This window comes from Prunus persica, chromosome G1 (assembly GCF_000346465.2).
Source record: "Prunus persica cultivar Lovell chromosome G1, Prunus_persica_NCBIv2, whole genome shotgun sequence".
Taxonomy (NCBI): domain Eukaryota; kingdom Viridiplantae; phylum Streptophyta; class Magnoliopsida; order Rosales; family Rosaceae; genus Prunus; species Prunus persica.
In genome coordinates, this window is record NC_034009.1 from 36792082 (window position 1) to 36817800 (window position 25719).

Here is a 25719-nt window from a genome sequence, read left to right on the forward strand (position 1 = left end):
AACGTCTTTAACGGTGGTTAATAAATAGGAGCGTATCTGGCGCGGTTGGGCGCTTTGCTAGACAGTTCTTAAGTGGCGGCGGCCGGCGCCCTTTTACTCGGCTTGGGCCCGCCTTCTGATTACAAACTATTCGGGCCGAATTAAGTCCGAGTTTAAGGTTTTGGATTGGGCTAAATTTATAGGATCCTTTTCCAGTTGGCCCAAACTGGAAGTTTGAAAGGAGGCTCATTTTTAACCACCAAATAAGGAGTTTGGTTTTACTTTATTTTTATTTTTTATTTATTAAAGAGAAACTTCATTAGATAACCTTTAACAATGTAAGCAAATATCAACATGATATCTAAAACATCAATCCCACAAGAGCAACAAACTAACATATTAAAAACAATACTAAAGCAGACAAATTCGCACTAAAAGTACTGGCAAATAGGGGTGGGTACAATTCGGTTTGGACCGATTTTTGCCTCAAATTAGAACCGATATGATACTATTCATCCGATTTGGTTCGGTTCGATTTTAATAAAAAAAATATAAAAACTGTCTGGTTCGATTTGAACTGATTTTGGTCCGATTTTGGTTCCGGTTTAATTTTGAACCGGATTATAAAAATTATTATTTTAAATTATTATTTAATACAATTCTCAAATGAAATATTATTATTTTACTTGAAAATTAACAGATTATTCAATTTTATATAAAAATAAATATTAAAGTTAGAAAAGAGAGATATTTTGAAATTGAACTTAGATAAATATTAGTTTTTTTTAGTAAAATTAAAAATATAGCATTGAATATAAATATATTGAAATTATATATATTTTTTAATTTGACCGTTCGGTTCGGCCCAGTTCGGTTTTTGAAGACATGGAACTGGATTCAGAACCGGTCCAAATCGATCCGGTTCGATTTTTTTTCAATTTGGTTCGATGCGGTTCGGCTCGAATTTTCGGTTCGCTGGTTTGAGTGCCCACCCCTACTCGCAAACATCACCAAGCATAATTTTAAACAAAGTCAATACACACCACATAACTGAAACCATAAAGCAACCCAAAAGCCTAAATTAACCATACCATCACTACCTGAAGAAGCGTCATCGTAGCCACACCCCTCACCACATAAAATCTTGAAGCGATAACAAATCTAGAGAAAGCATGGTTTCCAACTATCTACCTTGGCATAAGATATAACAAATAAAACAAAACAACAACCTTGACAAAGAAGAATTTGATGATTTCCAACAAACTATGTCAAATACGATATAAAACTAATTTTAGAGAACATAACAATGTTAGATAGCTATTTTTGGGAGAATAATTTGATTGAGAACATAGTTTGAAAGAGGTGATGGGGAACTTCAATATGAACATGGCTTAGAAGAAATCACCACAAAGGGCTTCTTATTCAAAACGTTCCGGTGGACTTATTCACTACCCAAAAAAAAAGAAGGTAAGAAGTGATGAGGGAGAGGAGGAATAGTGACGCTTCTTCCTTCTCCTCCCTTTATGGAGTTTTTCTTTGAGATTGACAAAGAAGGAAAACGACTAAGGTATTGTTTTCTCTCTCTCCAACCTAATTATAATTGTAAATTAATTAGAGTTTGGTTTTACTTAATACTCAAATTTCAGAAGCAAAATCTACTGAGGTATTGAACTTTATAAAATAAAATTAAAAATTAAAAAAAAAAACTTGACTGGATCATTTAAATTCCAAATCGGTATAAATTTTAAAAGTGAAGGCCAACTATTTATGCATACATGGGAAATACTTAAGTGCATCCAATTGTTTGTTAGCCACTTTTGTGATCATTAAATTTTCACCATAGACATAAACATGGACATGTCATAATTGGAATTATTATTTCCTAAATTAAAAGGTCATATCTAAAAAATAAGATAATAAAAATTGGTGATCTCTTGGTCATTCATGTGTATCTGACAAATGGATAGTTGGTTGATCTTAATAGTGACCAAAATTGTTGATTTGTTTGATATTTGTGCATATTATTTAACATCCAATTTTATTGAATTTTTGTACATATGACATTTTTTTTTGTTGAGAAATTCTCAAATTGCATTCATAATTTAGTCAAAAAAACCACTAGTTATAAAGGGTCAATACAAACTAGCCACAAAGGCTATTACAATAACAGAGCGATCTAACATCAAAATTAAGACTATGAGGCCCCTCCACTAACAATCACACATGATCTAAAAAATTATGGTATAGACATCCCAACTAAGAGTGCAAACTATAAAAAAGAAAAAGACAAAAAAAAAAAAGAAAAAGAAAAAGCTTGAAAATACCAAACTATAACAAGACAAATAAAACTCTCATAAAGAAAATGTAAAAAACTCTCACAAATGAGAGGTGAAATACTCTCACAAAAAGATAGGTGAAAACTATATAGAAAACTCAAAGAGTCACTGTGATTTATTCTAATCATGAAGAAATCACAAAAAAAGATGATGGTAGAGATTCAACACCGAAATGCGGTTGGAGATTCGACACTGAGGTGCATCTATTTGTGATGAGTGGATGAAAATCATTACAAAATAAAGACAAATAAGAGAAACCTTATTTCTCTAAGAAAAAGGAAAAATGGAGAGAAAGGAAGAGAGGAGGGGAGGAAGGACAGCGGCTTCCTCCCCCCTCAAAGTAAAAACGAGTGTAGAGTGTTTTTTGAGGAGGGAGAAGGCTAGAGTTTTCGTTTTGACATTTAAATTGTGATTTTTGAAATGAACAATTTCGATTATGACTTGTTTTGTTGATTCAAGTAGATTTGCACACTCCTTTAATTTATGCTCTTATATTCTAGTCCAGTAGATTGGTACCAAACATTCTTTGAAATCTGGATCATATTAATTGGATTTCCCATGTCTCAAATCTCAACATCAAGAGCCAATCGAGCATGATCTGTGTAGACAAGTCTTGTTTCAAAGTCCTATCCCAGAATTTCAAGACGTACGCTTTTCATGCATGGCATCATGGCATGGCTGATTGATACGCGCGAAGACAGAAAAATCACCAGTCACTGTGCGCATAAGACACTCAAAAGCTTGGATGAATAAATGGAAAGAAGAGAAGATAAAAAAGAAAGAGAAAAAAAAAACACATCGGGAAGGCGCTCAGGGCGCTCAGGCTCAGGGCTCCTCACGCATGATTTGACCACTGAAATCGTGTACTTTAAGAAAAGGCACAAAAATGTCTGGTTCTTACTTTAAAAGATTGTATTATTATTATTGTGTAGTTCCTTATTCTTATCACAACCTTTTGCATGAAGAAGGAAAGTCCTAGTCTTTGGAAGCATATGATTTCACGCGGTTTTCAATGTGGCTAAAAGCAACAGATATTTCCAGGCCTAGATTAAGCAGGCTATCTATCGAAGCATAACCTTGACTCTTCCTTCCAAAGCCGACAAGCACAACCAGGACAAAAGAAATTTGCACAAGAGCCAACATCTCTATACCACTCTATTCATCTTTAAAGTGTAAAAAGCAAAACATGAAAAAGAGTTCTCGTGAAGCACAAAGAATATTATTTAAAAAGCAAACAGAAAAAATGTGTTCTCGTGGGAAGTGTCCCTTGTTTGCAGGGTGTACTCAATTGCACCACATCACCTTTTTCCCTCTCTCTCTCTCTCTCTCTCTCTCTCTCTCTCTCACACACACACACACTTTCAAACAAAGCCATGTGTGTGCCTGCCTGCCTTTTCAAACAACCCCCATCAAATCCCCTCCTCTCTCTTTCTTTCTTTCAGCTTTGTTCTTGTCTGGCTTCAACCTGAAGCCACAACCCAAGTTCAGCAATATGCAATTTCAGAACCTTGTGTTAATGGTGTTGGTTTTTTTCTCAATGCTGGTCTCTGGGTACAAGGAAAACACGATGCCACTATCTGTACCCAATAATGTGGAGCAAAACCAACAAGAACATGAGGATGATATGAATAAGCGGCCACAGCAGCAGCAGCAGCAGCAGCAGCAGCGGTTGAGGCACTCATTTGAGGCCTTCTTTTCAAGCAAGAGGAAAGTTCCAAACGCTTCTGACCCGCTCCATAATCGTTGACAAGGAAGTAATGTGAAAACCAGATGTTGAAGCACTCATTTTGTCAACTTCTTCTGGCTTAGTAAGTAACTAGTTCCTGTTAACTTCTTTGTTCAATATTATCTATTTTGTAGTTTCTATGCCATACCAGCCAAATCAATGTATAAATTTAACATTAGTCCCCCTCCTCTCCTCTCTTCAAAAAAACAAATCCTGAATCTGACCTGAAAGTGCCTAATATTCTTTTAGTAGCCACGATTTTGCCATACATTTAATTGAATTGTCTTTTGTGGTTGCATAACTCGCAGTGCATTTGTTTTTGCTCCATATTTTAACAAGGAAATTACTGTATGAGTATGAAGGTGCAATGTGCTCGCCCCATTGTACCGAGTTCGATTCCCTATCTGTACATTAGATTAGTTAGAATATCGTTTTGTCAAAGGCCAAAAAAAAAAAAAAAAAAAACAGAGAGAGGGAAAAGAACCAAAATGGGCTTTGGAATTCCAGGTGTAGTTTTTACATTGAAGCCAGCGTGAATGGTCTTGGTTTACACATAGCCTCCAAGGGCTTAACCCTTGGCATCATAAGACCCAAGCCTTCACTCATATCCACCATGTCCTCCCCAATCCTCTCCCACTCAAATGACTGAACCAAGCTTCCAAGAGCCAGTTCAACCAACCTGTTTGCTAAGCCAGCCCCAGGACATCCGCGCCTTCCAGCCCCAAACGGGATTTAGCCTATATCCTCCTTCAAGCCCTCCTTCACCAATCCATCTTTCAATCCTCTCTGGCTTAAACTTTGTGGGGTCCTCCCACACCTCAGGGTCCCTATGGATGGCCCACGCATTCACCACCCGCATTGTATGACGTGGCACGTCAAATCCCCCCACCACAAAGTCCTCAGAGTCTTCACGAGGCACCAGAATTGGAAAAGGCGGGTACAAGCGGAGTGTCTCACATTGAACATTTTGCAAGTTACACAGCTTTGGCAAGTCTTGCCCTTCCAACGCACGCTTTTCTCCAATCTTGGTCTCTATCTCATCTCTCACTTCGCCATTGCCCATTCTAGGGTTGTTGATGACGTGTCACTCCCAGCAACCAGCAACCAGCAACACCTACAATCAGTCCACATTTAACTACCTAACGGTCACCTCCAAAAGAACACAAAAACTAAAAACAAAGAAGTGTGAGTTACCAAAATGATTCCTTTGATTATTTCGTCGGTGTAGAATTCGGGCTCTGTTTGTTGCTGTTGGAATATAGTAGGTGTATGATGAGCGTATGTGATGCTCTGATACCACTGTTAGAATTGAAAGGGAAAAACAAAGTGATTTTATTATATTTGAAGGAGAATAATACATGGCTCAATTTAGGCTAATTGTCCTTCTACACTTAGCATATTGACTTATTGGCCACTACACTTGATTTAGAATAGTTTTGGGCTAGTTGGCCCTTCACTTAGATTAATTTGGGCTATTTGGCCCTTACATTTTGATTGGTGAGCTTATTGGCTCTCAACATAGTTAACTTTAGGTAGCTCTTGGCTCCCTAATAGTTTGGGAGTTGATTGGTTCTACTCCATATAGATTGGGAGTTCTATTGGTTGACTCCACTTGGCTTTATTGCATTGCATGCCTATTTATAGGCATGCTTTGCCGACATTACCAAGTCCACCGACTTGGTCTCTTGCTCCAGCTACATGTATGTGGCTTTGCCTAGAAACTTCTATATTTTACAATATTATTTTTGTGGCTTTTGTTTAGCCATCATGCTCCACCGCCATAGTCTAGCAACATGAGTGTTCTTGCTCTAGAGAGTTCTTCCAACTTCAATCTCGTTGTCTAGCCAACATAGTATGTTCTCCACAACTCTAGAATCATTATTGTATTCATGATTCTTCTATAATTGTGTAGAACACAAATGAACATTATTTTTCAACAGTTGCATTGACAATAAGTTATCGATCATTAACATGTTGCCCTCTATACCATTTGATGCCAAATTGGGTGACAAAATTCGACGACGCTCCTCAACCGATCTTTGCAAGAAGCAGTCCATTTTTGCCATCAACCTCGCCATCTTCTTCTCCAACCCTGCTATATCCATCTGTTGATTATTGCCTCAAACCAATAGTCAACAATATCGGCAAATTGACAAGTTGCAATGTGAATGCATTAATTGGCTTTTATAATAGTCAAAAGTGATGGCTATTGACAAGTTGCAATGTGAATGCATTAATTGACTTTTACAATAGTCAAAAGTGATGGCTATTGACAAGTTGCAATGGGAATGCATTAATTAGCTTTCACAAATGGTGGTAGGCTATTGTTGACTTGCCTAACCTTTGGCTTCTTTGAGAAGCCACTTCCTTTGGCTATAAATTGGAAGCAAATGGTTTCATTTGAAGAACCCAACCAAGTGTTGAGTAGAAGAAGAAAATAGCAAGAAAGGCATTTTGCCAAAGAGAGAAACAAATTCTCTCTAGTTGTTCTTTGCTTTGTATCATTGTTTTCTCTTCCTTTGTGAGTGAAGGAGGTTGGGTGTATTTGGGTCTTTGGGAAATTGAGTGGTAAACACTATTGTATATCCCCATTGATTATAGTGGAATACTCCGTCGTCTCCAAACTGGATGTAGGCAATTGCCGAACCAGTATAAATCTTGGTGTTCTTCTTGTTGTAATTTTCTGTTCAAATTTTTTTTTTCTCCTGCCAGTAGTTGTTTATTTTTCACTCACAGTTGGTTGACGCTTCCGCACAACAAGTGGTATCAGAGCTCCAGTCTTCGACTGGGGTCTCGTAGGAGTGAAAAATTTGCTGGTGCTACAGTACTGTGAACAGTACCCATGAATAGTGCTCTGCTACAGTCCCGTGAATAGTACCAGGCAGATTTGATGGCTGGAGAAAAAGACGAAGTTTTGAAGGAGAAGGAGTCGGCATCGTCGTCGTCGGCACCTACATCCAATAGACATCCAATTGCCACTACAAGGTTAGAGGTTGATAAATTCAATGGCTCTAATAATTTTGGTATGTGGCAATGTGAAGTTATGGATGTGTTGTATCAACAAGAGCTGGATATGGTTCTGGAGGATAAACCCGAAGATATTGATGACAAGCAGTGGACGCGAATTAATCTCCATGCTTGTGCCACTATTCGATCATTCCTTGATAAAGAGTTGAAATACCCGTATATGAAGGAAACTTCTGCTAAGAAGTTATGGATGAAATTGGAGGAGAAGTATATGACCAAGAGCGCAGAAAATCGGCTCTTCTTGAAGAAACGACTCTTCCGATTTCAATATCGTTTAGGTATTTCTATGCATGAACACCTAAATGATTATAATAAAATACTGGCTGATTTAGCAAATCTTGATGTGATAATTCCTGACGAGGATAAGGCACTATGTTTGTTAAATTCATTGCCTGATGATTATGATCATTTGACAACTACTTTGTTGTATGGAAAATCCGAGGTGAAACTGGATGAGGTGTCTGCGGCATTGGTGAATCATGAGTGTCGTAAAAAGGAACAGAAGACTCAAAATTCACAAACCGAGGCACTCGTTGCAAGGGGTCGAACAGAGGAAAGAAAATCTGGGAAGCGGGGAAAATCTCGTTCAAAGTCACGAGGGAAGTTTCCTGCTAAAGATGAATGTGCCTTTTGTCGCCAAAAGGGTCATTGGAAGAAAGACTGCCCCAAATTGAAGAACAAAGAGAAGGAGAAAGCCGGTTTTGAAGCAAATGTTGCAAAATCTGGAGATGTTGATTTCGAGTTTGCTTTGGCTAGTTCATCTGCTGATGGTCACTCAACTGAGTGGATTTTGGATTCAGGTTGCACCTATCATATGTGTCCCATTCGGGAATGGTTTTCTAGCTTCGAGGAGCTGGATGATGGAGTCGTTTTGATGGGCAATAATAATGCCTGCAAAACACAAGGGATAGGCAAAATCTGTTTAAAGATACATGATGGAACAGTCAGAGAATTGAGTGATGTCCGGTATGTACCGGATATGAAGAAGAATCTCATCTCATTGGGCGCTTTCGAATCCAAGGGTCTCAAGATCACCATGGAGGGTGGAGTTCTTAAAGCTGTGTACGGGGCACTGGTGGTGATGAAAGGTACAAGACGAAATAACTTGTATTTCTTACAGGGGAGTACAGTTATTGGTGGAGCAGCTGTCACCGAAGCTGCTGACGCAAATAGCACAGACACCACAAGGTTATGGCATATGCGTCTTGGGCATGCTGGTGAAAAAGCGTTGCAAGGATTGGTGAAGCAAGGCTTATTGAAAGGTGCGAAGGCATGCAAATTGGAATTCTGTGAACATTGTGTGCTGGGTAAGCAAACTAGAGTGAAATTTGGCACTGCTATTCACCACACTAAGGGCATTCTAGATTATGTTCACACTGATGTTTGGGGACCTTCCAAGAATGCATCTTGGGGAGGTAGCCATTATTTTGTCTCCTTTGTCGATGACTTCTCTAGAAGAATATGGGTGTACACCATGAAGCGTAAAGATGAAGTCTTGAAGATATTCCTGAAGTGAAAAAAGATGATTGAAACGCAAAGCGGTCGAAAGATCAAGACTCTCAGATCAGACAATGGTGGTGAATATAAGTCTGATCCTTTCTTGAAAGTTTGTCAAGATGAGGGTATTGTGAGGCACTTCACGGTTAGGGAGACACCGCAACAGAATGGGGTGGCAGAGCGCATGAACCGTACTTTGCTTGAGAAAGTTCGGTGTATGTTGTCTAATGCTGGTTTAGGCAAGGCGTTTTGGGCTGAGGCGATTACTTATGCAAGCCATCTCATTAATCGGTTGCCTGCTGCTGCGAATGAAGGCAAAACGCCCATGGAGGTATGGTCTGGTAAACCTTGTACTGATTACAAGTATATACTCATATTTGGGTGTCCTGCTTACTATCATGTCAGGGAAAGCAAGTTAGATCCAAGAGCAAAGAAAGCTCTATTTATGGGATTTAGCACTGGCGTGAAGGGATACCGACTTTGGTGTCCAGATGAGAAGAAATTTGTTGTAAGCAGAGATGTGACTTTTGATGAGGCTGCTATGGTAAATCAGAACAAGCATGAATGTGACATTGAAGCAACTAAGACCATGAGTAGTTCAAAGCAGGTGGAGTTACTGAAAACTCCAGTTGTTCCAGTAAGGTCTGATACTACAGACACTAGTCCTACAGTTGATTATGATGATGAGGACAACGATGATGAAGAGGAGGCACCTACCCAAGAGCCTCCACAGCAACAAGATTCTATTGCAACCAGAAGATCGAGAAGGGAAATTCGAAAGCCTGCTCGGTTTACTGATATTGTGGCATATGCACTTCCCGTTATTGAAGATGATATTCCATCCGCCTACAAAGAAGCTGTCAGAAGTTCAGAGAGCTTGGAGTGGAAGAAATCTATGGATGAGGAGATGAAGTCTCTTCATAAAAATGAGACTTGGAAGCTGGTTCAGTTACCAAAGGGGAATAAAGCAATTGGTTGCAAATGGGTTTATGCCAAAAAGATGGAATCTTTGGGAAAAGACAATGTAAGATTCAAAGCCAGATTGGTAGCTAAAGGCTATGCTCACAAGGAAGGCATTGACTACAATGAGGTATTTTCTCCTGTAGTAAAACATTCCTCTATTCGTATTCTGTTGGCTTTGGTTGCACAGTTTGACTTTGAGTTGGCTCAACTTGATGTCAAGACTGCATTCTTACATGGTGATTTGGAGGAAGAAATTTATATGTCTCAGCCAGAAGGTTTTAAAGTTGCTGGAAAAGAAAATTGGGTTTGCAAATTGCAAAAATCATTGTACGGCTTGAAGCAGTCTCCAAGACAATGGTACAAGCGATTTGATAGGTTTATGATCGGGTATAAATACACAAGGAGTCATTATGACCATTGTGTATACTTTCGCAAACTACAAGATGGAACCTTCATCTATCTGCTTTTATATGTTGATGATATGCTTATAGCATGTAAAAGCAAAGTGGAGATTGAAAGGTTGAAGACTCAACTGAGTAATGAATTTGAGATGAAGGACCTGGGAGAAGCTCGGAAGATACTGGGTATGGAAATTGAAAGAGACAGAGCGAAGGGCAAGATTAGTCTGTGTCAAAAGCAGTATTTGAAGAAGGTACTACAACGTTTTGGGATGAATGAAAATTCAAAGCCGGTTAGTACACCTCTTGCCCCTCATTTCAAACTTAGTGCTTCTATGTCTCCTAAAACTGGTGAAGAGAGTCATTACATGGCTCAAATTCCATATGCAAGTGCTGTTGGTAGTTTGATGTATGCTATGGTGTGTACAAGGCCTGATATTTCACAAGCTGTTAGTATTGTCAGTAGATATATGCATAATCCAGGAAAAGGGCATTGGCAAGCTGTGAAATGGATTCTGCGGTATATTCTGGGTACTGTAGGTGTTGGTTTATTGTTTCAGCAAGATAAAGTTACTGGTCAATGTGTTGTTGGATATGTGGATTCTGATTACACAGGAGATTTGGACAAGCGTAGGTCCACTACAGATTTTGTATTCACTATTGCTGGAGGTCCAGTGAGTTGGAGGTCGATTCTGCAATCTACAGTTGCTTTGTCGACTACTGAGGCAGAATACATGGCGGTAACAGAAGCTATAAAGGAAGCCATCTGGCTTAAAGGGTTGCTTGATGACTTGGGGGTCCAACAAGACCATGTGGATGTTCATTGTGACAGTCAGAGTGCTATTTATTTAGCAAAGAATCAAGTTCATCATGCACGTACAAAACACATTGACGTAAGGTTCCATTTTGTTCGTGAGATTATTGAAGAGGGAGATATTCTTCTTCAGAAGATTGGGACTGCTGACAATCCTGCGGATATGTTGACAAAGCCAGTTTCGTTGCTCAAGTTTAAGCACTGCTTAGACTTAATTGGCATTTGTAAAATTTGTTGATTACCCCATAGGGGATTGGGAGACGACTATTGGGAGTTCTACTTCGAGGGTTTGAGCCAAGGTGGAGATTGTTGATTATTGCCTCAAACCAATAGTCAACAATATCGGCAAATTGACAAGTTGCAATGTGAATGCATTAATTGGCTTTTACAATAGTCAAAAGTGATGGCTATTGACAAGTTGCAATGAGAATGCATTAATTAGCTTTCACAAATGGTGGTAGGCTATTGTTGACTTGCCTAACCTTTGGCTTCTTTGAGAAGCCACTTCCTTTGGCTATAAATTGGAAGCAAATGGTTTCATTTGAAGAACCCAACCAAGTGTTGAGTAGAAGAGGAAAATAGCAAGAAAGGCATTTTGCCAAAGAGAGAAACAAATTCTCTCTAGTTGTTCTTTGCTTTGTATCATTGTTTTCTCTTCCTTTGTGAGTGAAGGAGGTTGGGTGTATTTGGGTCTTTGGGAAATTGAGTGGTAAACACTATTGTATATCCCCATTGATTATAGTGGAATACTCCGTCGTCTCCAAACTGGATGTAGGCAATTGCCGAACCAGTATAAATCTTGGTGTTCTTCTTGTTGTAATTTTCTGTTCAATTTTTTTTTTCTCCTGCCAGTAGTTGTTTATTTTTCACTCACAGTTGGTTGACGCTTCTGCACAACACCATCCACTGTAAAATTGGCAAAAAGTCTCCTAAATTCGTCGTTGCGGATAGGTAAACGACATCCCTCATAACCTCCCGGAAGTGCTTAGCCTCTTCAACATCCTCAACATCTTCGCCGTGGTACCGCTTCCCCAAAACCATCATCGTCATCACGTTGAGCGAAAGCTCCATGAACTTGGATTTGAGCTTAATCTTTGTCATCCCCTGTTGCATGCAAGCACAGCCCTTCGTCGTCTGATTCAATAGCAAAAAGACTTCAGCTTGCCTGACGCTCGAAGACGTGGCGAGGCGAGAGGAGGAGAGGATTTCGACAGTCATGACGCGGTGGAGGTTGCGCCAGAGGTCTTTATAGGGTGCGGCAACGACGGTTTTGAAGTTGTAGTGGAAGTGTTTCCCGGCAAGCAAGCGTGGGCGGTTGGAGAGGATGATGTCGTGCTTCGTGTAACATTCTTTCGCGATCGAAGGCGAAGAGATCAAGAGGACTCTGCGCGAACCCCATCGGAGAAGTAGAATTTTGCCCAAGTTTGAAGAAAGAGATTGGAGGTTGCGGTGAATTGGTTCTTTCAGTAGATGGAGATGGCCAATAATTGGGAGAGACGGTGGGGAGGGGGGAATGTTGAAGATTATGATTCTCACATTGAAAATTTGACTAAATAAAATATAAAATATAATGAATGGTTCTGTTTTTAATAATATCGATGTTTTTAATGATAAAATTTTACATTTATTGGGATTTATAAGTGGTTAAGTTGGAGACAATATCGGTGTTGTTAGTAGTGAGTTTTTAATTAGTCTCTTTTAATTTAACAAAGAAGGTTTTTATTTTGTCTAATTTTAACTTGGGTGAAATTGAGAAGCAAGATGGAGGTGAAGGTGATGATGAGAGCTAAAGTGTACCAGAAGGGTTCTCCCATTCCTTGGGTTGATTGATTGATCCTCTTTGATCAAATGTGCAATGCTTTGCTTTATGATCGGTATTCTTGGTCCTCTTGTTTCAATTTTGGTCTCACTAGAAACTTTTGTACTCACCCCAAAAAATAAAAATAAAGAAAGTTTGACTACATCTCCACAAACTTCATAAGAACCTCCGCCTTCTAGGTAGGGAGACATTAATAAGAGTAGTGTGAATGGCCTTGGTTTACACATTGCCTCCAAGGGCTTAGACATTGGCTTAGACCTATCCTCTCCCACCCAAATGAATGAATCAAAGTTCCAAGTGCAAATCCAATCAACCGGTTGGCCAGGACATCCCCTGGACATCCACGCCCAGCTTTATTTACTTAATTTTTTTTGGGTCAATCACGCGCAGCTTATACCCTTCAGAGCCCTCACCACTCCATTCTTCAAACTTCTCTGGCCTAAACTCTGTAGGGTCCTCCCACACCTCAGGGTTCCTGTGGATGGCCCACGAATTGATCACCAACATTGTATGACGTGGCACATCAAATCCTCCAACCACACAATCCTCAGAAGCTTCATGGGGCACTAGAAGTGGGACAGGTGGGTACAGGCGCTGTGTCTCATTGATCACATTTTGCAAGTCAGCTTTGGCAAGTCTTGCTCTTCCAATAGACGCTCTTCCCCGACATTGGTGTCTATTTCGGCTCTTACCTTCTCCATTACCTCTGGATGGTTTACCAACAACGCCATTGCCCATTCTAGGGTAGTTGATGTCGTATCAGTACCAGCTACCAGCAATATCTACAATTAAATAGTGATTAGTGGACACTTTAAAAAAGTAATCACGCATCCTTTTTTGTAATTAGTGGACTTTTGATTGCGAAAAAGGTTCAATTTACCATATTTCACCAGGGCTGGTCGACTTTGAAGGATATTTTTTTTAGCCAATAAAGTATGGATGTCTGCATCATATCTAGGAATGGTAATAGGTTGTGTCGTGTTGAAATAATAAATGTGTCAATAATACTTAACTCAAATTCGACCCATTTAATAAACGTGTCACGTCGATTTTCGGGTCGTATTAAAGTTAAACAGGTAATTAAACATGTCCATTTAACAAATTATAATTGCTAATATTTGATTTCTTATCTAAATTTGACCAAAAAAGGAATTCTTATCGTAATCAAATAAGAATGTTTTCTAAAACCTTGCAATAAATTGACTTCAATTGATAACATGCCTCTTTATATTCTCCCATATGTGTGGTATCAATTAGTAACTAGCAAGCTAAAAATATAAATAAAATAAAAAATTTAGGGTTTTTTTTTTTTTTTTTTTTCCAAAATCACTTGCATAATTGATTATTAGGTAAAAATTAAAAACAAATAAAAAGAAAGAATAACATGAATGGCCCAAACAAGAATCAATTGCATACCTGAGTATTGGGCAATAAGTAAAAACCAATAAAGACCCACATCTTAAATTCACAAGGTCATAAAAAAAGAATAAAAAACCTGAATTTTGATCATTTAATCAAATAATTTCAGTTTGCAATTTTTAATTTTTAATATGAAAATAGTGATTAAATTTTGCCTCTATGCATGTATGAAGATTGAGAGAGAAATAAATAAAAAGAATTTAAAAAAATAAGAAAAATGAAGAAGAAACAAATAAATGAATTGACGGATTGGTGCGTATTACACAGGTTGACACAACTCGTTTAATTATTTAATACTTGCATCTACCCATAGAAAAATTGAACTAGTCCAAATCATTGGAATGACTATAAGTTGAAGAATAAATATACACGATAATGAGTTTAAAACTATAAGTAATTACTCGTGCATCTGAGATTGTGTTCTATTTTTTCTTTTATTTCCAATGAGTAATTGAAATCGGTCACAACTAATGCCTAATGGTGAAAGAAATTGAGTCAAAAAGAACAAACCAACCTCTAAATTTCTGAAAATTAAGTAAATATTATCACACCCAGAAAAGAAACATAATAATAATCCGTTGAGTTGAGGATTTATGAATTACCAAAATGATTCCTTTGATTATTTTTCAGTCTGATTAGACTTGGGGCTGTGTCTCTTGCATTGACAATAAGTTATCAATCATCAACTTCTTAACCCCTTTTTCATCAGATGAACAATTCGTTGATGACAAAATTACACGACCCTCGTTAACTAAGCCCTGCAAGAATTTGTCCAACTTTGCCATCAACCCTGCCATCTTCTTCTCCACACCTAAATCAATCCACTGTAAAACTGGCAAAAAGTCTCCCATGTTGATCCGGATATGTCCACAGCGTCCCTAATAACCTCCCGCAAGTTCTTGGCCTCTTCAGCATCTCCAACATCTTCACCACGGTATCGTTTCCCGACAACCATCATCGTCATCACATTAAACGAAAGCTCCATGAACTTGGTCTTGAGCTCAATCTTTGTCATGTTCTTTGCACAACTACTCTTCATTATTTGATTCAGTAGCAAACGAACTTTCCCTCGTCTGACACTTGAAAACATGGCAACGCGAGAGGAGGAGAAGATTTCAACAATCATAATGCGGAGGAAGTTGCGTCATAGCGACAGTTGTGTAGTTGTAGTGGAAGTGTTTTCCGGCAAGCATGCGTGGGCGGTTGGCGAAGATGATGTCATGCTTTGTGTAACATTCTTCAGCGACGCTAGGGCAAAATACCACGAGCACTCTTCATGAACCCCAACGGAGGAGGGTTTTTCCGAAGTTTGAAGAAAGAGATGTTCGGTGGATTGGTTCTTTTAGAAGATGGAGGTGGCCAATATTGTTATGGGAAAAGATGGTGGGCTTGGGGGCAGGTTGTTCTTATGTTTTTGTGTAATTTTAGTAATGGATAGCTTCAGAAGCAAGGTGAAGATGATGATGAGAGCTAAACTGTACCAGAAGCAGGCCTAACCAGAAGGGTTCTTCCATTCTTTTGATTGAATCCCTCTTTGATCAAATATAGCATATATATTGATTTTCATTCTGGGTCCTGTTATTTTAATTTGATTTCACAGGTGAATTTGACATGAAATTTCAATTCTAAGTCTCTTTCAATTTTTTTGCTCCCTCTAAGGTGATAATTAGTAATTGGATTAATCAAGGAATTTTTGTTTTATGTTCCCACGTTGAATTTTTTGTTTTTTTGTTTTTGTTTCGGTTGGAGAATTATTGTTTAATAATCCTTTATAATATTGAAAAAATATTTAGTGATGAGTTTTTAGTTCCAAATTTGCTATCACATATACAATTCTTTGTAGTATTTTCTTTGAAGATTTTGGTTTAGGAGACCTCCTTTTTTATTGTGCACAGGGCTTCAATAAACTCAGAGCCAACCCCACCAACAAAGCCAAACAAGTATAACTCTTGGTGTTCTTATTTGTTGTTGGTTTGCTTCTTTTATTCTTTTATTCTTGTTGATGTTTCTTTTCTTTCACAATTTTACCCATATTGGTTGATGCTTCGTCACAACATTTATTATTCTTGGTCCTTTTATTTTAATTTGGTAACACTGGAATCTTTTGTATTAATCCTAAACTCAGAGCAAAAAAGTTTGGGGTTGACTTCCATCATCAATGCTTTCGGCCTTTTCCTTATTTTAGCAAACAATTCCAAGTTACACCACATTATTATTTACGTAGGTCCTGTAATGAAGAGAATATGCCAATTCGCATTTAAAAAAAGAACATGCCAGTTGCCAAGTTCTTTTATATTAGGCGCAAGTTCATAGCTACACCATTTCACATTGACCCAAAAAGAGCCAAAAGAATGGAAGAACCCTTCTGGTATAGTTTAGCTCTTATCATCTTCACCTTGCTTCTCAAGCTCTCCATAGCTAAAATTACCCGAAAACACAACAACTTTCCACCGAGCCCACCATATCTTCCTATCATTGGCCATCTCCATCTTCTAAAACAACCAATCCACCGAACTCTCCAAGCTCTTTCAGGAAAATTTGGTAAACTTCGGCTACTCCGCTGGGGTTCACGCAGAGTCCTCTTGGTTTCTTCCCCTTGGGTAGCAGAAGAGCTTTTCACAAAGCACGACATCATCTTCGCCAACCGCCCACGCTTGCTTATTGGAAAACACTTAGCGTACGACTTCACAACAGTCACTTTGGCTCCCTATGGAGACCTCTGGCGCAACCTCCGCCGCATAATGACCCTTGAGCTCTTCTCCGCTTCACGCCTTGCCCAGTTTTCGAGTATCAGACAAGGAGAAGTTCGTTTGCTACTGAATGAGATAATGAAGAAGAGTTGTACAGAGAGCAAGACAAAGATTGAGCTCAAGTCAAAATTTACGGAGACAAAGATTGAGCTCAAGTCAAAATTTACGGAGCTTTCATTTAACGTGATGACGATGATGATTGTGGGAAAGAGGTTCTAGGGTGAAAATGTTTTGGATGTTGAAGAGGCTAAGAATATACAGAAGGTTATTAGGGACGAAGTGGACTTATCAGGGGCAACAAATTTGGGAGAATTTTTCCCATTCTTACAGTGGATTGATATAACGGGGATTGAGAAGAAGATGGTGAGTTTGATGGCAGAGATGGACAGCTTTTTGCAGGGCTTGGTTGAAGAGCGTCCTGAAATTTTGTCCACGAAGTGTGGATCGAATGGAAAAGAGGTCAAGAAGTTGATGATTGATAACTTATTGGCGTTGTAAGAAATAGAGCTCCAATTCTACACTGACGAAATAATCAAGGGAATCATTCTGGTAAGTAATCCAAATTTTTAAACCTTGCACTTTTTTATATATTTATTTATCAGAACTTGCACTTCTTTAATTGGTTAAACTAATTTGGTTTTAGTTATTGAGGCATTAAGCTTTTATAAGATGAGGCTTTTCTTTTGTCTTTCTTCAATCTTCAACCGATTTATTCATATTATAACACGTGTATATTTATTAATATTGTACTCTAAAGTATAAAATGTCATACACCCATATTATGACACTTAAACTAATATCGCTACCTTCTAGCAGCATACAATAGTTATTCAGGTACGTAATTTTGAGAAATTATGAGGTTGATATTTGTTTTTCACATTAATTAGTCAAAAGAAACGGCTAGTTTTTTTAATATATATTTATTATACCAGCAACAATTTCTTTAATGAAAGGAATACATGATAACATAGCCCCCCCCACAAAGGGCTCTTGTATATAATAGAAAGATACAAACAAGAAACACAACTATAGCAAGACAATGAGGAAAATCAATTTCAACTTTATAGATATGATTTGGAGTTGGTAGATGCCCAACACTCTTACTTATTTCATAAGTCCGTATGCAAAAGTTTCTGCACATAAAAGTTAAAATAGTAGGAAGAGAGAAAGAGACAAAATACATTATCAAATGGTAGCTGCAGGATTAAGCAACTTACAAAATGTCAACTAATTACCAAGTTAATTGTAGGTGATGCTGGTAGCTGGGACTGACACTTCATCAACAACACTAGATTGGGCAATGGCGCTGTTGCTAAACCATCCAGAGACAATGGAGAAAGTAAGAGCTGAGATAGAAGCCAAGATTGGACAAAGAACGTCTGTTGGAAGAGCAAGACTTGCCAAAGCTCACTTACTTACAGAAGGTGATCAATGAGACACTTCGCTTGTACCCACCATTCCACTTCTATTCCCTCACGAAGCCTCTGAGGATTGTGTGGTAGGGGGATTTGATGTGCCACGTCATACAATGTTATTCATTAATGCGTGGGCTATCCATAGGGACCCTGAGGTGTGGGAGGACCCCACAAGATTTGAGCCAGAGAGGTTTGAAGGATGGAGTGGCGACGGCTCTGAAGGGTATAAGCTAATTGCGTTTGGGGCTGGAAGGCGTGGATGTCCAGGGGCTGCCCTAGCAAACAGGTTGATTGGATTGGCACTTGGAACTTGGATTCAGTCATTTGAGTGGGAGAGGATTAGTGAAGAGAATGTCGATACGAGTGAAGGTTTGGGCCTTTCCATGCCAAGGGCTCAGCCCTTGGAGGCTATGTGCAAACCACGCGCAATCATACCCCACATAGGAAAAACACCCTGTACGCGTGTATTGCTTCCAATCAGATTTGAAAATGCCAAGTATTCCGATTGGTTAAAATTTGAGTTCATTTTTGTTCACTATCTTCTTCACTCAAGGTCTCAAGGTGGTGATTGTTTTGTCTAATAATGACACCTACTTTTGGAGTTTGTTAGCGCGCCACTTGATAGTGAGAAAAATTAAATATGAAAAAATAACTTTGAATATCAAAATAGGAAGTACGGGTCCAACAGAGCTAATAAAAACAGTTGAAGACTGAAAAGCCTGAAAGATGAAAGTAACCTCCATGGATAGCCATCTCCATTAGATGAAATGAAAGTATGGGAGCTTCTACAATCCACAACAGTGCAACACAAAAACCCCTGATTCTAACCCTAATATGGGCCCAGTACGATACAAATGGTTTCCATTAGGCAAATGTTTGGTAACTCAAAAGATTGGGCTCGTTTCCCAAAAAAAAGAGAGAACAATTTGGGCGACATAATTTATTGCGAGTTGACATAATATATAAATTGTTTTATTCTATTTGAGTACCTAGCTCATCCTATTGTTGAATGCTTTTGTCCTTTTCCATATTTTTCCAATTGCCACGTTCTTATATATAAATATGTGGTGTGCAAGTTCATAGCTACATCATCTCATATTGACAGAAAGAGAGTCAAAAGAATGGAAGAACCCTTTTGGTACGGTTTAGCTCTCATCATCTTCACCTTGCTTCTCAAGCTATCCACAACTAAACTTGGACAAAAACACAAGAAGAACTTGCCCCCAAGCCCACCATCTCTTCCCATGATCGGCCATCTCCATCTTGTAAAACAACCAATCCACCGAACGCTCCAAGCTCTTGCTGAAAAATTCGGCAAAGTTCTACTACTCCGCTGGGGTTCACGCAGAGTCCTCTTGGTTTCTTCGCCTTCGGTAGCGGAAGAGCTTTTCACAAAGCATGACATCATCTTCGCCAGCCGGCCACGCTTGCTTGTAGGAAAACACTTTGCCTACGACTTCACAACAGTCACTCTGGCTCCCTATGGAGACCTCTGGCGCAACCTCCGCCGCGTTATGACTCTTGAGGTCTTTTCCTCTGCTCGCCTTGCGCAGTTTTCGAGTATCAGGCAAGGAGAAGTCCGCTTGTTACTAAATCAGACAGTGAAGAGTTGTGCTAAGAGCATGACAAAGGTCGAGCTCAAGTCAAAGTTTACGGAGCTTTCGTTTAATGTGATGACGATGATGGCTGTGGGGAAGAGGTACTACGGTGAAAATGTTTTGGATGCTGAAGAGGCTAAGAATATACAAAAGGTTATTAGGGACGGAGTGGACATATCCGGGGCAACAAATTTCGGAGACTTTTTTCCGTTCTTACAATGGATGGATATGACGGGAATTGAGAAGAAGATGGTAAGCTTGATGGCAAAAATGGACAACTTTTTGCAGGGCTTGGTTGATGAGCGCCGTGAAATTTTGTCAGCAACTTGTGGATCGAATAGGAAAGAGGTCAAGAAGTTGATGATTGATAACTTGTTGGCGCTCCAAGAAAAGGAACCCCAATTCTACACTGATCAAATAATCAAGGGAATTATTATGGTACGTAATTCATCTTTAAATCATGCAATTCTTTTATTATAGTTTTGGCTGTTTTGTTTTTTCTCGAAGTTTCAAGTAATTTAGTCATATTATATCATGTGTATTTTTATTAATATTATAACTTAAAAGTATAATTAAGTCAAAAGAAATGGGTAGCTTTATTTGTATGATTTGGAGTCCTAGTATTAATGTCATAGATTCGATGTTGTTGGATGCTCGTACTAAATAATTGGATGAGATAACTTAATTAGTAGTTTCTGCATATAAAAACTGAATAGTGGCAAGGGAGAAAGAGACATAACATCTAATCAAATGGTGGCTGACGCAACTTACAAAATGTCAACGCAACCTAAAATGAGGTTATTGTATATGCAAGTCTATTGCCCTGAAGGGCAGGGCAAGTCAACACACCTTACAAAATGTCTTCTTGTTTTTGTCTGTATGACAAAATGTCAACTAAGTTAATTGCAGGTGATGCTGGTAGCTGGAACTGACACTTCATCAGCAACCCTAGAATGGGCAATGGCTCTGCTGCTAAACCATCCGGAGGCAATGGAGAAAGTAAGAGCCGAAATAGACACCAAGGTTGGACAAGAGCGTCTGTTGGAAGAGCAAGACTTGCCAAAGCTCACTTACTTACAAAATGTGATCAATGAAACACTTCGCTTGTACCCACCCACTCCACTTCTGGTGCCTCATGAAGCCTCTGAGGATTGTGTGGTAAGGGGATTTGATGTGCCACGTCATACTATGTTATTCATTAATGCGTGGGCCATCCATAGGGACCCTGAGCTGTGGGAGGACCCTACAAAATTTAAGCCGGAGAGGTTTGAGGGATGGAGTGGGGAGGGCTCTGAAGGGTACAAGCTAATTGCGTTTGGAGCTGGAAGGCGTGGATGTCCAGGGGCTGGCCTAGCAAGCAGGTTGGTTCGATTGGCACTGGGAAGTTTGGTTCAGTCATTTGAGTGGGAGAGGATTGGTGAAGAGAATGTGGATATGAGTGAAGGTTTGGGGCTTACCATGCCAAGGGCCAAGCCCTTGGAGGCTATGTGCAAACCACGCCCACTCATGCTAGCTTAGCTTCCATCATATAGCAACGTACGTAAAGGACATGAAGTGGCCCAATCAATAATACCTAGTAGCCCTATATATGTGGTCTAGTACCCATCAACTTGAAACTTAAATAAGACCAAAATAATTTATTTCATGCATTTCATGCCTCCAGTATGATTTAAGTGATATCATTAGCACTTTGTCTGTAAAAGTTTAGGGCCGTTCAGTGGTGTTTTTGGCGGTCATTTTCCGTTTTCATTCTTAAAAAACATTAAGATTTGCATTCGGTGGTGAATTTAAGAAAACGCAGAAAACGTTTTTTGAAATCATTTTTCAGCCTTTCATTTTCAGAGAATATGAATTCACTGTCAAAAAAACAGTGCATAAGCCACCATCGTCAAACACCACCCAACAACTACTATAGGCCAATCGAACCACAATCATCACAACAGTCCAGTCCCTATTAGGACATCCAAGGGGGAGTGTTGTGAAACGTGTGTGTGGATGTAGCAAGGAAGACTTTTTGTGCATGCAATAGTAGATTGATGTAAGTGAAATGGTGTTTCTGGTAGGTGAAATGTTTTCACCTCCAATTCTTCCGCAAAGCATTAACTGCTTTGCTCTTTTAACTTTCCCTATAAAAGGGATCCTCAACTGAAGAAGAAGATACACTAATCCGAAGAGAAATTTGAGAGTTAGAAAGTTTTATCCAAGAGAGAAAATTCTATCGGTGTAATACCATAAGAGCAAATACAATCCCACCCCAATATTCAATGATACTTTTATATTATGTCTATTTTATAATAGAGAGGAATATGTAACAAACACTCAAATTGTAACTACAGGGTGACTATTGACTAATAGGGCCAATAGTCACGCAAACTAAAGTAACTAATGCCGTCTTTTTTGGTAGTGGCAGTGATTGTGATTTGTGAGTCCACGACCACTATTCACCTTAGAAAATAAAAAGTTCAATGCCAAAAAGTAAATTTTACGTCCTAGAGATTAAGAAACATTAAGTCCTATTTACTTCCATAGACATGTTAAAATAAGGAGGTGCAAGTTCACATCTAGACCATTTCATATTGAATCATAAAGAAACCTATGTAGAAAAACAAGACACAACTAGTGCCAGAGGCCATATATACATATAGGTCAATAAGCCAAGGGTTTTAATGTACGAATGAAACCTATGAAATATTTGATACTATGTGTGGTATGATTTGGTTGGCTTAACCTCAAACCGCACACTTACCACTATTATTAATGTAATTTAACCTTAGAAGGATAACACTAGATTTGCTACATTTATATACCACATTATGTATCACATCTCTAATAGAGGTGGAGAGATGATACATAATGTGATATATAAATGTGATAAGCCATTTTCCTTAACGTTATAACAGCCAAACGTAACAAAAACGTTAAACCACCAAAAACATAACTATAAACCGTTAATAATAACACCCCATATTAATTAAAGTAAAATTAAACCTCCAAAGGAATAATGCTACAAGTAGGTTTTTTTTAATATGCTATCGCCCCTTTCAATAGGAAAGGACCTCAAAAAAAAAAAAAAAAAAGATAAATATTACTAGTATTTTCAACACAAACAACAATTAACTTGATCAATGTTGATTCACAAATATAGATTATAAGCATCTTGTGTTCCGGACAATCTAAAAAACGAAATATCTCACAAAATCATCAAATGGTAAAAATAATTTGAGCACCTTATTTTGATGGTTACATGCTTTTGGTATTTTCTAAACTTTTTCCGTCAATTTCAAGTTCTAGCATACTTGACTGGATCCGTGACAAATAGATAGATATGCCAAGTTCTTTTATATGAAGATTCAAACAATGGGAGAACCTTTCTGGAACAGTTTAGCTATGGTCATCATCTTCACCTTCCTTGTCAAGCTCTCCATATCCAAGATTACACAAAAACACAAGAAGAACCTACCCCCAAGCCCACCATCTCTTCCCATTATTGGCCATATCCATCTTCTAAAACAACCAATGCACCGAACCCTCCAAGATCTTTCTCAAAACTTGGGCAAAATTCTCCGTTGTGGTTCACGCAAAGTCCTGTTGGTCTCTTCGGTTTTGGCGGCAGAAGAGTGTTTGACGAAGCATGACATCATCATCTTCGCCAATCTCCGCCGTATTATGACTCTTGAGATCTTCTCCTCCTCTCGCCTTGCCTTGTTCTCAATTGTCAGACAAGGAGAAGTTGGTTTATTACTGGATGAGATAATGAAGAGTTGTACTTCAAGGGTTGAGCTCAAGTCCAAGTTTCCCGATCTTTCCTTTAATGTGATGACGATGATGGTTGTGGGAAAGCGGTACCATGGTGAAAATGTTGCAGATGTTGAAGAGGCAAAGAATTTTCATGACGTTTTTAAGGCCTCCGTGGACTTGTCCGGGGCAGGAACTGCGGCAGACTTTTTGCCAATTTTACGGTGGGTGGATATATCAGGCTTGGAAAAGAACTACTACAAAAAGTGAAAAAGACGACCAGAAAACAACGACGGTCTAAGTGAAAACCGTCGTGGTTTATAAAAAGACGACGGTTCTAAAAACACCGTCGTGTAATACAACCTTAGACAACTAAAAAATGGAGTTTCAAATGGCTGTTCAAAAACAACGACGTACATAATTAAACAACCGACGTCTATTTGAAACAGATTTCCTCAGTGTAAAATCAATGCCAACAAAGAACGGCAGAAGTTATGAATCGACCGACGTAGAAAGTAAAGACGACGATTTCAATAAAAACTGCCGTTTTTACTCATAAAATAACACGACGAGGTTTTCGTATAAGACGCCGTATAATTACAAACAAATCCACGGCTTTAAAATACAAAATATCGCCGTATTAAATTAATTTACAACGACGGAAAATATAAATATATCGACGTCATTCTCGTATAGTTCTACTACGTTATCTTTAAATCGTACAATAAAATTTATCGTCGTATTTATTCATTTTATACGTCGTACCTTTAATTTTAACGGTCGTCTTAATAAGAATTTTTGTTAACAATTTTTTTCTTTGATTTTCTTATCCTACGTCGGTAGATCTACTTAATGACAAGAATTGAAATAACCACGACGGTTTATATAGAACACCGCCGACATAATCAGTTTTGTCTGAGATCCCAAGGGTTACGAAATCTTACCAGATGGAACTCTGTTCCACATCATAATCTTAACAGATGACACAGATTTGCAAATATTGCGTCGTGTTAGTTTACAAATTCTAGAACATTAATTTCCCTCATTTTAAATTTCCTCGGGAAAGAAAAATCTATTTATCACGCTTTGGAATTGAAAACTAAAACTGAAAGAATACGGGAAAAAAAACTCCATTTATAATTTAAAATTAAAATCCACGTCGGTTGTAGTACACTTAACGACGTTTAACAAAATAATCTACGTCGGTAATTATAAATCTACCGCCATCGTAACTTAATATAGACGACGAGAAAAGACGACGGTAGAACAGAAAACCGCCGTTGTTTCAGTTTCTTTAACATATCTTTCTGCAGGACTTGTGTAGTTCAAAGCATTGACAATGTCTTCATCATATCTCCCAGAAACTACTGATTCAATTGCTCATGCTTTAGAGGCCATCTGAAGCCATTTCTATTCTTTATCGCATTCTTGAAACCCATCTTCTTCTTCTGAAGCTCTACGGATAAAGGAAGAGGCTATCACAATAAATCCGACGGATCTTCTTAGGCAAGAAAATCAAGCAGAGGATCAGGCACATCTGATCTTCAGATTTCCCTGAGAAGCGAACTTTCCTTCGACAGCGAGTGGAGGCCAGGCTTGCATCTCTTTTGATGGAAAGCAAGGAGTATTCAGAAGCACTAAGTGTCCTATCAGGCTTGATCAAGGAAGTGAGAAGGCTAGTTGACAAGCTTCTTCTTGTGGACATATATTTGATGCGAGTAAGCTCAATTTCTCTTTGAGAAAACATCCAAATTATTATCTTTGAGACATGAGAGACTGAGAGAGGAAGAACTTGGAACCTTAAATGTAAACCGAAAATGAATGAAAGCGACAAATTTATAGAATAAATTTTTAAAACCAACGGCGGTCCTTACAAACAAACCGCCGTTTAAATTGTAAAATCAACGTCGGTATGATCGACGTATATTACAGAAATCCACGTCGGTAAATTAATAAAAACGACGTGTTAAATAATATACCATGACGCGAGTTATTACTTATGTACTTTAATTTTTGAGTTTACTACGACGGTACCTACAAACTACTGTCGTATTTATTTACCACGTCCGAAGTTAAATGTACCGTCGTATTTTGTAATTTATACGTCGTAGTTATATGTAACCGCCATATTATTTTTTTGAAATGGGTTTTATATGTAAGCAACTTTTCGTCTACTTGACTTACACATTTGTTGTTTTTATATTCTATTTTATTTAAATCTGTCATCCAAAAAAAGAAACTTT

The 25719-nt window shown here is 38.5% G+C and overlaps 1 protein-coding gene and 4 pseudogenes across 1 annotated transcript; 3 read left to right on the plus strand and 2 right to left on the minus strand.

Annotated features, from left to right (window-relative positions):
- LOC18788304 lies at positions 4517–12375 on the minus strand (annotated as a pseudogene).
- LOC18792526 lies at positions 12750–16010 on the minus strand (annotated as a pseudogene).
- On the plus strand, positions 16330–18724 carry LOC18791506 (annotated as a pseudogene).
- Positions 19170–21403, plus strand: LOC18790915 (cytochrome P450 81D11). The gene is made up of 2 exons (XM_007227251.2): positions 19170–20179; positions 20651–21403. Exons 1-2 carry the CDS (start codon positions 19265–19267, stop codon positions 21257–21259), a joined length of 1524 nt encoding a protein of 507 aa, XP_007227313.2. The 5' UTR covers positions 19170–19264; the 3' UTR covers positions 21260–21403.
- The window catches only part of LOC18793230, a 15029-nt pseudogene continuing 12270 nt past the window's right edge, over positions 22961–25719 (plus strand).